A 15,137-nucleotide genomic window follows, 5' to 3' on the forward strand; every position below is an offset into this window, starting at 1 on the left:
TGTTGACCAGGATGGTCTCGATCTCTTGACCTCGTGATCCACCCGCCTCGGCCTCCCAAAGTGCTGGGATTACAGGCTTGAGCCACCGTGCGCGGCAAGTCTGATGATTCTTAAGGCCCAGGCTGGAGTGCAGTGGTAAGATCTCAGCTCACTACAACCTCTCCCTCCCAGGTTCAAGCAATCCTGCCTCAGCCTCCCAATTAGCTGGGATTACAGGTGCCCACCATGACACCCAGCTAATTTTTGTATTTTCAGAGAGATGGGGTTTCACCATGTTGGCCGGGCTGGTCTCGAAATCCTGACCTCAAATGATTTGCCCACCTCGGCCACCCAGGGTAGATTTTGAAACATTTTGAAAGGTTTTGAGAGCTGAGGCGGCTCTGGCAGCATCTGGGCAGGGGAGCAGGTACACTGTTTACCTGCCCTTCCTGAGCCATGTGGGCAAAGCCATTCCTGGGGTTAGAGGGAGGTGGATTCGGCCCTGGGGACCTGCCTGTTTCTTTCTTGGCCAGGAGTGGTGGAGCTCAGGGAGGGCAGGGTGGGAGGCAGAATCGCACAACCACCGCGCCTGCCGCCGCCGCCGCCGCCGCCCCCCCCCCCCCCCCAAGCTCCATGCCCTCATTCTCAGAACCTGTAATTAGGGCACCTTGAACAGCAAAAAGGACTTTGCAGAAATGATTAAGTGAAGGATCTTGGGATGGGGGATTGTCCTGGGTTCTCTGGTGGACCCAAAGCAATCGCCAGCCTCTTCACAAGAGGGAGGCAGGAGGGTCAGAGTCAGAGAGGAGCTGTGGCCGGAGGGGTGCGGGGCCAGAAGCCACGGTAAGCAGGCACCCCTAGAAACTGAAAAAGGCGAGGATGGGTCCCCCCGGAGCCTCCAGGTGGAACACAGTCGGCTCAGCCCCTTCTCGACCCCTGACGCCTCCAGATGTAAGATAATACATTTGGATGGGTTTTTGGGTTTTTTTTTTTCTTTTTTGTTGTTTGAGACAGAGTCTCACTCTGTCACCCAGGCTGGAGGGTAGTGATGTGAGCTCAGCTCTCTGCAACCTCTGCCCCCGGTTTTAAGCAGTTCTCCTGCCTCAGGCTCCCGAGTAGCTGGGATTACAGGTGCCCACCAGCACACCCAGGTCATTTTTGTATTTTTAGTAGAAACAGGGTTTCACCATGTCCGCCAGGCTGGTCTCAAACTCCTGACCTCAGGTGATCTGCCCGTCTCAGCCTCCCAAAGTGCTGGGATGACAGGCGTGAGCCGCCGTGCCTGGCCCATTTGTGTTTTAAGCTACCAAGTTTATGGTAATTAGTTACTGGGGCCACGTGAAGGCTCTTTATGAAAATGAAGCAGGTGGTGGTGAGTGGTGGGCAGGTGTGACTGTGGGGGGAGGGAAGTGTGTCTAAATCTCGTTCCCAGAGCCAGCAAGGGAGCTTCCAGGGTGCTTGAGCCCAGGAGAGGGCCGAGCCTGGAGTACACGTGAAGTTGGGTGGGCATCTCAGGCGTATCCCAGCTAAGGAGGACCGCTGGTGCCCCAGCGTGGGTCCCTGGATCAGCACTATTTGATGGAGCTCTGTCAGGATGGATGAGGTCTGCACGGCCCGGTGTGGTAGGCAGTGCTCTCGTCTGGCTAGCGCAAATGCTGAATTTCTACTTTTATTTCATTTTAACCAATGTAAATTAGAATTGTCACGTGTGACTTTGGACTGTTGGACTGTACAGCTCTGACTGTTTCAGCCCTTGCCTTCCCCCGCTAGCCACACGCACAAGGGATTGTCATTTGGAGAAATATTTTATAAACACTTTGACTTGAATGAGCAAGAGAAGATAGTGTGTGTTGAGATAGAATGTGTACCCTAAGTATGTCTGGAACACACATTTTACTACCAAACAGTACTTCCTTTCCCTTTTTCAAACACTGAGAATGTGCAGATATGAACCACTCTTCCGCCTCCCACCACCCCATAGGGGCTGCCCAGGAAGGCTGGGCTGGGCAGGCACCTGCAGTGACCTTGGGCCCCTCTTGGGGGCACTGGTGAGAACTCACTCCTTGACCAGGCTCAGCCAGCAGGCCAGAATTTTTTTTTTTTTTTTTTTTTTTAATTGAGATGGAGTCTTAGTCTGTCACCCAGACTGGAGTGCATTAGCACTATTTTGGCTCACTGCAGCCTCCTGCCTCCTGGGTTCAAGCAATTCTGCCTCAGCCTCCTGAGTAGCTGGGATTACAGGCGCACACCACCACACCCTGCTAAGTTTTGTCGGGAGGCTGAGGCAGGAGAATTGCTTGAACCCAGGAGGCAGGAGGCTGTAGTGAGCTGAGATCGTGCCATTGCACTCCAGCCTGGGCAACAAGGGGGAATCTTTGTCTTAAAAAAAAAAAGAAAACACACACACACACACACAGCTCACAGACTTCAAACGCCACCTACCTGAGTGAAGTGTGGGCAAATTGCTAGCCAGGGTTGTAGGCCTCTCGGCTCCTAGACAGCCATCAGGGACGCCGTTAGCCTTGCATTCCAAGCAGGTGCCTTTCAGGCCATGCTGACGCAGGGCTGTTGGCTCTGTCACCTTGCCACAGTCCGTCCCTATCCAGGGCCAGTTGTAACTGTAAAAATCCAGTCCTTAGCTGCTTTCGGGGCAGTGGGCCACACCAGACCACCTTTGAACAACCTCTGCACGAGCCGCTTGGAGAGAGAATGTATGCAGTTGGCTCTTTAACATTTTATGTTGTTTCCTTGCCAATGATTGTAATAAAATGGCAATAAACATTTTAAAGGAAGCACTAGATAAGTAATTTGTTTGGACTGTGAATGAATGAAAGTCATTAAAATTCATAACTGAAATCCTATTCACAGATGTTAATTTGCCGAGTTAACTTCAGAGGCATATAGCAGAAAGCTGTCACCTTAGAATGAGCTGATTAATATAGTAAAGGGAAGTCAAAGTTTCAGGAGGCCTCTGCTTGCCATCCCGGAAGAGGAAAAACGGAAACATGAGGGCCTGTGGGCAGCTGGGGGGCGGGGCGGGTATAGGGAAGAGACTGATGTGTCCTTAGGGCTGGGTGGGGCAGGACATGGCTGACCTCCGGCATTTTCTGTCACCAATCTCGGCTCCCTGCAACCTCTGACCCCCTGCTTCATGTGATTCTCCTGCCTCAGCCTCCCGAGTAGCTGTAATTTCAGGCCACCACGCCCAGCTAATTTTTATGTTTTTAGTAGAGACTGGGTTTCACCATGTTGGCCAGGATGGTCCTGATCTCCTGACCTCGTGATCCACCTGCCTCGGCCTCCCAAAGTGCTGGGATTACAGGCGTGAGCCATCGTGCCTGGCCAAAGTGCTGGGATTACAGGCGTGAGCCATCGTGCCTGGCCTCGGCATTTTCTTTCTTTTCTTTTCTTTTGAATCGGAGTCTTGCTCTGTTGTTCAGGCTGGAACTGCAACCTCTGCCTCCCAGGTTCAAGCAATTCTCCTGCCTCAGCCTTTTGAGTAGCTGGGACTGCCAGTGCACGCCACTGTACCTGGCTAATGTTTTTTGTGTTTTAGTAGACACGGAGTTTCACCGTGTTGCCCAGGCTGGTCTCGAACTCCTAACATCAGGCAATCCATCCACCTCAGCTTCCCAAAGTGCTGGGATTACAGGCGTGAGCCACCGTGCCTGGCTTTTTTTTTTTTTTGAGACAGTCTTGCTCTGTCACCCAGGCTGGAGTGCAATGGCGCTCTCAGCTCACTGCAACCTCCACCTTCCAGGTTCAAGCAATTCTCCAGTCTCCGGTCTCAGCCTCCCCAGTAGCTGGGACTACAGATGCCCACCACCACGCCTGGCTAAGTTTTGTGTTTTTAGTAGAGACGGGGTTTCACCATGTTGGTCAGGCTGGTCTCGAACTCCTAACATCAGGTGATCCATCCACCTCAGCTTCCCAAGGTGCTGGGATTACAGGCGTGAGCCACCACGCTCTGCAAGCTCTGGCATTTTCCATCACTTGATAGCTTGAAAATCCTGGCCTGCTGGCTGGGCCTGGTCCTGGAGGGCTGAGTTCTCACCAGTGCCCCTCAGAGGGGCCCAAGATCACTGCAGGTGTCTGCCCAGCCTTGCCTTCCTGGACGGCCCCTAAGGGGTGGTGGGAGCTAAAGAGTGATTCTTACCTGCACATTCTCACAGTGTTCGACTTTTCTTAACTTGTCCAATTTCTTGCCATTACTGGAGGTGAAACCCTGCCCTCTTCACCCTCCAGGACCACAGGGGCTTAACAACAGGGTGTGCAGACCACATGAACTGGTTCCTGTTGCCGGCACTGTGCCTGTTCTTCCTCCCTCATCACCCCTTCCTCCAGGAAGCCTTCTCTGATGACTCCACTGGTTTTTCGCATATGCACAAAGCAGTTCATCACCATTGCCTAATTCTAGAATGTTTTCATCACTCCAAAAAGAAACCCTGCACCCATTAACAGCCTCTCCCTATTCCTCCCTCCTGCAGGCCCTGGCAAGTACTTTTAATATCTATAAATATTGCCTATTTAGGACATTTCATAAAATTTAATTACACAGTATGTGGCCTTTTGTGGATTTTTTGTTTAGCATGTTTTCAAGGTCCATCCATGATGGTGTTGATTATAACGTTGTATCGATAGGCCAGATTTTATTTATCGCTTTATTTATAATGAATATTTGGGTTGTTTCTACTTTATGGTCATCATGAATAACGCTGCTCTGAAAATTCGCATGCTGGATTTTGTGTGAACATACATTTTCTATTCTCTTGGGTTTGTGTCTGGGAGTGGCATTGCTGGGTCACGTGGTAACTCTATGTTTAAGGTGTACAGCATGCCAAATTGTTTTCCAAAGTCTTTGCACCATTTTACATTCCCATCGGCAAGGTATGATGGTTCAGATTTCTCCACATAGTCACTTTCTTTTTTTTTTTTTTTTTTTTTTTTTGGAGACAGAGTTTCACTTTTGTTTCCAGGCTGGAGTACAATAGCACAATCTCAGCTCGCCGCAACCTCCGCCTCCCAGTTCCAGCGATTCTCCTGTTTCAGCTTCTTTAGTAGCTGGGATTACATGCATGCGCTACCACGCCTGGCTAATTTTGTATCTTTGGTAGAAACAGGGTTTTTTCATGTTGGTCAGGCTGGTCTCAAACTCCTGACCTCAGGTGATCCGCCTGCCTCGGCCTCCCAATGTGTTGGGATTACAGGTGTGAGCCATCACACCCAGCTGATAGTGCTGTTTTTTTTTTTTGTTTTTTGTTTTTTGTTTTTTTTTTTTTGAGATAGAGTCTCGCTCTGTCGCCCAGGCTGGGGTGCAGTGGTGTGATCCTGGCTCACTGCAACCTCCACCTGCCAGGTTCAAGTGATTCTCCTGCCTCAGCCTCCCAAGTAGCTGAGACTACAGGTGGGTACCACCACGCCTGGCTAATTTTTGTATTTTTAGTAGAGACAGGGTTTCACCATATTGGCCAGGCTGGTCTCAAACTCCTGATCTATGATCTGCCCACCTCGGCCTCCCAAAGTGCTGGGATTACAGGCATGAGCCACCGCAACCAGCCCTGTTTTTTACTTTTATTTTGAGACAAAGTCTTGCTCTGTCACCCAGGCTGGAGTGCAATGACACGATCTTGGTTCACTGCAACCTCTGTCTTCCAGGTTCAAGCAATTCTCCTGCCTCAGCCTCCGGAGTAGCTGGGATTACAGGTGCCTGCCACTAGGCCCAGCTAATTTTTTGTATTTTGAGTAGAGACGGGGTTTCACCATGTTGGCCAGGGTGGTCTCGAACTCCTGACCTTGTGATTCACCTGCCTCAGCCTCCCAAAGTGCTGGGATTACAGGCGTGAGCCACCATCTATTTTTTTCTTTTGTCACTTGTGCTTTTGGTGTTTTATCTAAGAAACCATTGTCAAATCCAAGGTTGACATGCCTATGTTTTTTTTCCAAGAGTTTTACAATTGAGCTGTTAGATTTGGATCTTTGATATATTTTGAGTAGATTTTTATATGTGTTGTGAGGCAAGGTCTGATTTGCTTCTCTGCATGTTATTACAGCACCATTTGTTGAAAAGGGTTTTCTTGGCCAGGCGTGGTGGCTCACACCTGTAATCCCAGCACTTTGGGAGGCTGAGGCAGGTAGATCACCTGAGGTCAGGAGTTCCAGACCAGCCTGGCCAACGTAGTGAAACCTCATCTCTATCAAAAACATAAAAATCAGTCAGGCATAGTGGTGCCCACCTATAATCCCAGCTCCTCGGGAGGTCCTGAGGCAGGAGACTCACCGGAACCTTGAGGGGTGGAGGTAGCAGTGAGCTGAGATCGCTCTACTGCACTTGAGCCTGGGGCAACAAAGTGAGACTCCATCTCAAAAAAAAAAAAAAAAACCTATAGCTGATTTCTCATTGGAAAGGTGGAAGCCAGAAAACGACAGAGTAACATCTCTATTATACTGAAAAAGAAAAAAAAAGCTAAATCTCTCAATCTAAAATTACATACCCAGCAAAAAAACTTTTAAAAGTAAATGCCCAGTAAAAACTGTTTCAGATAAACCAAAAAAGCAGAATTTATTTTCAGCAGAACTACACTATAAAAATGTGAAGAGAAGCACTGCAGAACTCAAAAATAGAATGCCAAATGGAAATTGGGACCCTTACAAAGGAATGAAGTGTGTTGCAAATGGCAAATATGTGTAAACAGGAAAAAATTGATTTGCTCATTTTAAGAATATCTTTGAAAGTGAATTGACTGTTTAAACAAAAATAATAAAGTAGTATGAGGCTTAAAACATATTAGAGCAGTGGACAGTGTATTAAGAAGACGGGCCGGGCACAGTGGCCTGTAATCCCGGCACTTTGGGAAGCCAAGGCAGGTGGATTGCTTGAGCTCAGGAGTTCAAGACCAGCCTGGGCAACATGACAAAACGCAGTCACTACAAAAAATTCAAAAAATTAGCTGGCATGGCATGGCGGCACATGCCTGTAGTCCTAGCTACCTGGGAGGCTGAGGTGAAAGGGTTGATTGAGCCCAGGAGGTCGAGGCAGCAGCAGGCCAAGACCACAGGGCAAGACCCTGTCTCCAGAAAAAGAAACACACACAAAAGACGGAGGATGGGATGGGAGACTTACACTGTAAGTGGAATGGTGTAATATCATCTGAAAATTGAAAATAGACTGTATTATATTAAATACGTATGATGTAAAACTAGGGTCACCACAAATAAAAATACATATAAAATTTACATATATAATTTATAAAATATATGTATTATATAAATTATATATATATATATATATATATATTTTTTTTTTTTTTTGAGTTGAAGTCTCGCTCTGTCACCCAGGCTGGAGGTCCGTGGTGCAATTTCGGCTCACTGCAACCTCTGTCTCCCAGTTCAAGCGATTCTCCTGCCTCAGCCTCCAGAGTAGCTAGGATTACAGTTGTGTGCTACCACGCTTGGCTGATTTTTGTGTTTTTAGTAGAGATGGGGTTTCACCATGTTGTCCAGGCTGGTCTCGAACTCCTGACTTTGTGATCCACCTGCCTCGGCCTCCCAAAATGCTGGGTTTATAGGTGTGAGCCACCCCGCCTGGCCACATCTAATATATTAATAGATGTGGGATATCTATTAATCCCACCGTGCCAAGCTAATTTTTGTATTTTTAATAGAGACAGGATTTTACCACGTTGGCCAGGCTAGTCTTGAACTCCTGGGCTCAAGTGATCTGCCCACCTTAGCCTCCCAAAGTGCTGGGATTACAGGTGTGAGCCACCACACCTGGCCAAGATGTCTTTATGTGAATCTCTGTCTCAGAATAGCACAGTAAAAGACAAGACAACCCAGATGACGTGCTGGGCTTTTGTCAGTGATGTTTGTTAACTGAATCAGCATCCAGTCCAGGGCTTCAGGTTCTGCCGTCACAGCCCAGCCATCTCATACCTCTGGGACTTCCCGGTATGTCTTCCCTGTCTCGAATGCCCTTCTTTCTTTTGTCCTCTGGCAGGCTCCCACTCATCCCTCAAAACCCAGCTCTGAAGTTGCCTCCTGGGGAACAGGTCTTCCCTGTATCATAAACATTCCTTTCATGGAGTTCTCAAATACTGCACTATCATTTTATCATTGGTCCCCAGACTGTCTACTTCCTGAGGGCTGAGCCTGCCTCTCCCTGGACAGTGCTTGGGTCCTGTGTTTCCGCAGGGGTGTGGAGAGGACCAGCAGCTCTTCTCATTGTGATCACCCATCAAGCTCAGGTAAAAACTCTCACTTTCTGTTCTCTTTCCTCAGCCTCAAAGACAAAAATCAAGGCGAACTCATCCCCCCCGTGCTGAGGTTCACAGTGACGTACCTGAGAGAGAAAGGTGAGTCTGGGCCAGCTCCGGCTGGGTGACGTGAGAGCTGCTGGGTGCCCCTCCCTGGGTGGTTCGTCTTGGATCCTGAGCACCCCACAGGCCAGGAAGGGAGAGACTGAGGCACAGTGGCTCCAGGTCTGGGCTCTGGCTTCAGATGGTCTGGGTCTGAATCCTGTCTCCCCTGTTTACTAGCTGTGTGACCTGGGGCGTTACTCACCCTCTCTGGGCCTCCATTCCCTCCCCTGTCCTGTGGGGTTAATAACAAACAGCATGTGACTCGCAGGATTGTTATGAGTTGTTGCCTGCAAAGCACTTCAGACGGTGCTAGTCTGTAGGAGGCCCTCTTGAAATGGGGGCCCCTCTGACAGGATCAACTTTGATTTGTAGACGACATTGCCGGTGGGGCGGGTGCAGCCAGGAACTTGGAGTGGGGTGAGCCTTGTGGGCTCTCCACAGCTCCTGAGGCTAGAACTGAGGTCCGTGGAGAAGGTGCGTGGAGGCCGCGTTTACCCTAATTGGGGGAAAGAGGCTCCCATGGAGGAGCAGGCACCAGGGAGGCTTACCTGGGACCACCGGTGCAGGCGCGCTAGGTGAGCCTGGGTGCTGCAGCGCAGATGCGGGGGTGTCAGACAAGAAGTGAGAGTCACTGCTGCCAGGGCCGTGGTGGTCTGTTCCCTTTGTGCCCCAGAGATGGCGTGTTCTGATCACAGAATGTTCTATGAGACCCCACTGTAGCTGGGGGACTGTCATTGTGAGCGGTCTACTTTGACCAGATGTCATTATAGTATTTCCCATTCTGTCGTGCTTATGAGTGGCGTGCCTAAAGACCGAAAATCAGAAACTGCATCAGGGAGTCTGTCTCTCCCTCTCTTTAAAAACGTATCAATTCCTTTGTTCTTGTTATTTTTGAGATATCCCTCTGTCACCCAGGCTGGAGTGCAATGGCGTGGTCCCCACTCACTGCAACCCCCACCTCCCAGGTTCAAGCGATTCTCCTGCCTCAGCCTCCCGAGTAGTTAGGGTTACAGGCGTGCGCCACCAAGCCCAGCTATTTTTTTGTATTTTCTAGTAGAGATGGGGTTTCACCATGTTGACCAGGCTGGTTTTGAACTCCTGACCTCAGGTGATTGGCCCGCCTCAGCCTCCCATAGTGCTGGGATTACAGGCACGAGTCACCACACGCAGCCCACACAACACGAATTTATTATCTCCATTTCTGTGGATCAGAAGTCTGGGCACATGGGGGCCGGGTTCTCTGCTCAGGGTCTTACAGGCTGAACTGCAGGTGCTGGCCGGACTGGGCTTCCTCCTGGAGGCCGGAGGTTCTGGGGAAGAGTCCACGTCCAAGTTCGTTCAGATCAGTGACCTGGTCTTGTTCTTGGCAGCTGTCATTGTGAAGTGCCCACTTCCTTGCCTGTCAGCCCGGGGCCTGGCTCAGCAGCTTCCGACCGCTGCTTTCCCTGCCACACCCGGCCCCTCTTCCCGCAGACCACAGCTCACGTGAATCCCCTCCCCGGCCTGCATTCTCTGTCACTGAACGAACCTGGGTCCTTTTAAAACTCACCTGATGGAGGCTGGAGGGGAGTCAGCCCTGCCTGGGTGGTGGGGATTCGGCGGGGGCAAACCCCTGGCTGGAGAAGCCACAGGGTAAAAGTCGGGCCCATGCAAGATCATCTCCGTATCTTAAGGCCGACGGGCTTGGCCCTGAGTTAGTCTGCAAAGCCCCTTGACTGTAGTACCTAGCTTAGTGTTTGACTGACCACCTGGGAAACTGCAAGTACGTGTTCCCCAGGGGCCAGGAGTCCAGGGGCCATCTCAGAATTCTGCCCACGGCAGTCACTCAGCAGAAAGGAGAGGGACCAGCCACCAGGCCACGTCTGGGCCAGGAAGGCGCATGGAGCCTCTGGGCCCTGGACGATGGGAGCGGAGACGTGGTGGGTAAAGTGAGGTGGCGGCCAGATGGTGCAAGGCTGTGGTGGCTGCGATGGGAAGCGCTGTCCTTTTCTATTTCCTAAAGCACATTCCCACGGAGCTCTATACTGTGACAGGTGGCAGACACCGAAGGGCTCGATGCAGGGTGTGGCTGGTCAGAGATCGGCGTTCCCTGAGCTTCAGAAAGGAGACGAGGCTGAGGGACGGGTCTGAGGACGGGGAAAGATGACAGTGGCTTGCCTGGGGAGAGGGGAGTGCAGGCGGGGAGAGCGACAGCGTTGAAACCGTTTAACGGGCACCATTGCCTTATTCGCCCTCCAGAGCGGGCCCACTCTGCCCTCAGCCTGCGGTGGACAGGCACGTGTTGAGACCTACCAAGCGCAGGCCCTGGGAGGAGACGCAAAGTCCGATTAAGGACACTCGGCGTTTCCTTTAGTAAACCTTGTAGGGAGTGATCACCTTTTCTTCCTGTCCCAGGTGGCCAAGGCCAGGCCTCAGGAAGTGCGGGAGTCCCCTTTGCAGCCGGTGTCCCAGCCCTGAGGCTTGGCCTGGCCCCTCCTGGGTCTTCCCCCTCCCCAGCCTGGGTGCCTTTACCTGTGGTTTCTCCAGCTAGGGTTTGGCACCCACCCCCATCCCCACCCCCCAGGCCAGGCTGGCTCCCCTCCAGCCCCTAGAGCTCAGCTCAATGGTTGCTTCCTCAGGGAATCTCCCCAGCGTGGCCAAACCCCCTAATGCAGACCCCAGCTCCACCACAGACCCTGCGCCGTGGGCCCCAGACCCTGCCACCCTGTGGTCCCTCGGCCACTGCTCTTTCTCATGTTTCCATCTGGTGATGGAGCTGAGCTCTGAGGTCGGGGAGAGGCTGCCCATGCCAGGTGGCAGAAGGGCCCCAGAGAGGAGCTGCAGGTGCAGAGGCCCGTGGCCATGGGGGTGCGTGAGCCTGCAGGGCCTGACGGAAGTGGGGAGGAGAAGGGGAGGTCACGCCTTGCAAGTCCCAGGAAGACTTGGACCTCCAGATGCTTGCACCAGGTCCTAGGTGCTGGTGTTCTGGGGCACCCCCACCATCCACCACAGGCTCCCCAGAGCAGGCTCAGGCTTGTTTCTCTTCCTGGCTCTAGAGCCAGCGGGGTCTGGCCAGAGGAAACCCTTGCCTCCACCCCAGGCCTCAAGAGGCCACATGGGTTGTTGCCTTCATGAACCAACAGAAGCACTGAAAGCTCTCTGTATAAATTGACAATGGAGACAAGTTTTCTTCTTTGATACAATTTTTTTTTTTTTTTTTTTTTTTGAGATGGAATCTCGTTTACTCAGGCTGGAGTGCAGTGGCGCGATCTCAGTTCACTGTAACCTCCGCCTCCTGGGATCCGGCAGTTCTCCTGCCTCAGCCTCCTGCGTAGCTGGGATTATAGGCGTCTGCCACCACAGCTAGTTTTTGTTTTTTTGTTTTGTTTTGTTTTGTTTTGAGACGGAGTTTCGCTTTTGTTACCCAGGCTGGAGTGCAATGGCACGATCTCGGCTCACCGCAACCTCCGCCTCCTGGGTTCAGGCAATTCTCCTGCCTCAGCCTCCTGAGTAGCTGGGATTACAGGCACGCGCCACCATGCCCAGCTAATGTTTTGTATTTTTAGTAGAGACAGGGTTTCACCTTGTTGACCAGGATGGTCTCGATCTCTTGACCTCGTGATCCACCCGCCTCGGCCTCCCAAAGTGCTGGGATTACAGGCTTGAGCCACCGCGCCCGGCCTCACAGCTAGTATTTTTTGTATTTTTAGTAGAGATGGGTTTTCACCATGTTGGCCAGGCTGGTCTCAAACTCCTGACCTCAAGTGATCTGCCCGCCTTGGCCTCCCAAGGTGTTGGGATTACAGGCGTGAGCCACTGTGCCCGGCCCACAGTCAACTCTATCAGAATTGCCCAGTAGAACTTGCCATCACCTCTATCTCCACCGTCTAAACAGCAGCCACCAGCCACTGTGGAGGAGCCCAATAGGGCAGTTCACACGAGGCTCATGTAATTGAGTGACTGGATTTTTCATTTTCAGTTAAATCGCCATGTACAGCCAGTGGCTGCTGTGCTGGGCAGCTCAGCCCTCGCCCTCCTGGGAAGCCGCATGTCTGGAGGCCCCTGGGTGCCAGGCACGTATCAGGGATCACCTTGTCCAGTCCTCTCTGCAGCCCTTGGAGACAGGAGCTCGTAGCCTCACTCTGTAGATAAACAAGGCAGATAGGCTCAGAGAGGGTGAGTGTCTTCTCTGAGGTTACACAGCTGGTAGGCAGAGCTGGACTGTCTGAGTTCAGAATCTGTCTCTTTCCACCTTCCCTTTCCATGGACCACAGAGGTGGGAAACCAGCTGGGCTGGGGAATATGGAAAAGATTTGAGGAATAAATAAAGGTGGGGGTAAGCTGTAGTGAGGGGAAAGCCGGAGAGCAGGACAGATGGGTGATGCGGCGGGCAAGGGGGGCGACATAGAATGTTCTGGAATTCCAATGGGCTGGGATCCGTGAGTTACCCGGAAGCTCCTCTCCCGCAGGCCTGCGCACCGAGGGCCTCTTCCGCAGATCCGCCAGCGTGCAGACCGTCCGCGAGATTCAGCGGCTCTACAACCACGGTGAGGGCACCCCGCAGCCTAAGCCCCAAGCCACTGCCCGGCCAGCGACCACAGGGCTCCTGGGCCTCAGAGCAGAGGCAGTGCAGTGCCCCCGAAACCCATCCAACTCCCAGAAAACGCTCAGGGCAGGGGCAGGGGCAGCGGCCCAGGAGCCACCGAGGAGCCCACTGGTAGTCCAGAGTGGGGACCCTTTGTCCAGACCCCCAGGCCCTGCTGGGACAAGGTGGCCGCACGATGCCATTTTGCCCTTAGGTTCTCTCCATCTGCACCAGGCGGGCACGTGCTTTCAGGAGACAGGCTGCATTGCAGGGAAGCTGGTATTTTGTCTGACAGCTCCCCCGAACTGGCTCAGCCTGGCTTCCTTAACTGCCGTGTGTAACCTGTGGGCAGGGGCAGTGGCCTGAGCTGAGGACGCATTGCACTGACACTGATGAAGCTGCTGTCTTGCTGGCGAGACTTGCGCTCTGTCCTGCTCGCTCCCACAGTCGATTGTGCATTATACAGTCATGGAGGGCGCGGGGCTGAGCTCAGGCCTGCCTGTCTCAGGCCTAGGGCCTGGCCTCAAGGAGCTGGCATTGTAGCCAGGAGCCACAGCATGCCACAGAGAAGCCAAGAGCCCACCCCAGCCTCCACTGGGACCCCAAGAGGAGGCAGTGAGGGCGGTATCAGGACTGATGGGGCCAGAGCACCCCCATTTCTAGATGGGGACAGCATCAGGCGCTTCCCATCTGGACATGTCACACCACATGTCCCAGAGCTCATTCTGCAGCGGCAGTGCCCAGGCCGGGGTGCAGACCTCAGCGGTGCTGTGTTCTGTGTGCAGGAAAGCCCGTGAACTTTGACGACTATGGGGACATTCACATCCCTGCCGTGATCCTGAAGACCTTCCTTCGAGAGCTGCCCCAGCCACTGCTGACCTTCCAGGCCTACGAGCAGATTCTTGGGATCACCTGTGAGTAGCTGCCTTGGGGCGAGGGTGGGGAGCCTGGTCTTCAAATGCTGTTCCCCAGTTACTGGCCCAGGGTCAGGCTCTGGTGTGGCTGAGGTGGCGTGCACCCACCCTCATCTTGTTGCCACCTGGCACGGCAGGGCAAGAGAGGGGGTCCTTGCGGCTGCTGCGGGAGGCACAGCCAGGCCCCACTATCTAAGGGCAGAGGAGGTGGGTTTGGTCGGGGCTGGCCCGGCTAGTCTCTCAGGCGCAGCTGGACCGGGAGGCAGGGTAATGGAGGGTCTCTCTAGATTTGGTGGCGTCATCCCGGTCCCAGCCCGCAGACCCTCAGCTCTCTCATCTAGAAAGGGGCTCTCAGTATTTCTCCCAAATCACTGTAGGATGCCAAGTATATATGATACAAACTGAGCAGTTCTAGGGTGTGATCCTGCAGGCGCTTTGCGATGGGTCAGATGCTCAGGGTGGCTAAGCACAGGTGACTGAAAAACAACTCCATAAGAGCATCTCAAAATGCCGGCAATGCTAAGAAAACTGATGCCTCAAAAGAACCCTAAAACCGCTCAGGTCTTCGTCTAAGTCATCAAGCACGGTCTTTTCAAATGGGATGCTGCTCCCAGTCCCCTGGGAAGGAGAAGGACCCAGCTCTGGTTTGCACCCCTGCCTCCTGTCAGGAAGATAACACACCTGTGTTCTCTTCCAGATAAGCACCAACGAACAGACCAGAGAGTGTAGTCATATTAAGCAATCCTCTGTAGGGAAGAAAGACACCTTTTCCTGCTACCCATCTTAGCAGTTACGGGAACCCCATAACTCGTTATTCTGACAAAAGTCACATTCACAGGAGAAAAGCATGCCAGTTTGTTTAAAATAAGTTTTACTGGCACAAAAGTAGTCATGAGTTGGGAAAAAAAGACCCAGGCTGGGCACAGTGGCTCATGGCTGTAATCCCAGCAGTTTGGGAGCCCAAGAGCTTTAGACCACCCTGGGCAACACAGTGAGACCCCCATCTCTACAAAAGATTTTAAAAACTGGCTGGGCTTGGTGGCATGTACCTGTACTCCCAGCTACTCAGGAGGCTGAGGTGGGAGAGGGCTTGAGCCTGGGAGTTTGAGGCTACAGTGAGCCATGCTCATACCACTGTACCAGCCTGGACAAAAGAGCAAGACCCCGTCTCCAAAAGGGAGGGAGGGAGGGAGGGAGGGAGGGAAAGAAAAGACCAGAAGGAAGGGAGGGAGAGGGGAGAGGGAGGGAGGAAAAGAAATGAAGACAGTGGGGCCGGGCGCGGTGGCTCAAGCCTGTAATCCCAGCACTTTGGGAGGCCGAGGC

The 15,137-nt window shown here is 52.6% G+C and overlaps 1 protein-coding gene across 2 annotated transcripts in view; it reads left to right on the forward strand.

Moving 5' to 3' along the window:
• ARHGAP8 (Rho GTPase activating protein 8) overlaps positions 1–15,137 on the forward strand; it is a 61,056-nt gene that overhangs the window by 37,480 nt on the left and 8,439 nt on the right. For both annotated transcript variants that reach the window (XM_032261422.1, XM_032261421.1), the window contains exons 7-9: positions 8,257–8,330; positions 12,785–12,862; positions 13,686–13,814. In XM_032261422.1, coding sequence (XP_032117313.1) covers positions 8,257–8,330; positions 12,785–12,862; positions 13,686–13,814 — 281 coding nt within the window. The remainder of the gene's footprint in view (positions 1–8,256; positions 8,331–12,784; positions 12,863–13,685; positions 13,815–15,137) is intronic.

Source organism: Sapajus apella, unplaced genomic scaffold, assembly GCF_009761245.1.
Source record: "Sapajus apella isolate SASKATOON/1434 unplaced genomic scaffold, GSC_monkey_1.0 scaffold123, whole genome shotgun sequence".
NCBI lineage: Eukaryota > Metazoa > Chordata > Mammalia > Primates > Cebidae > Sapajus > Sapajus apella.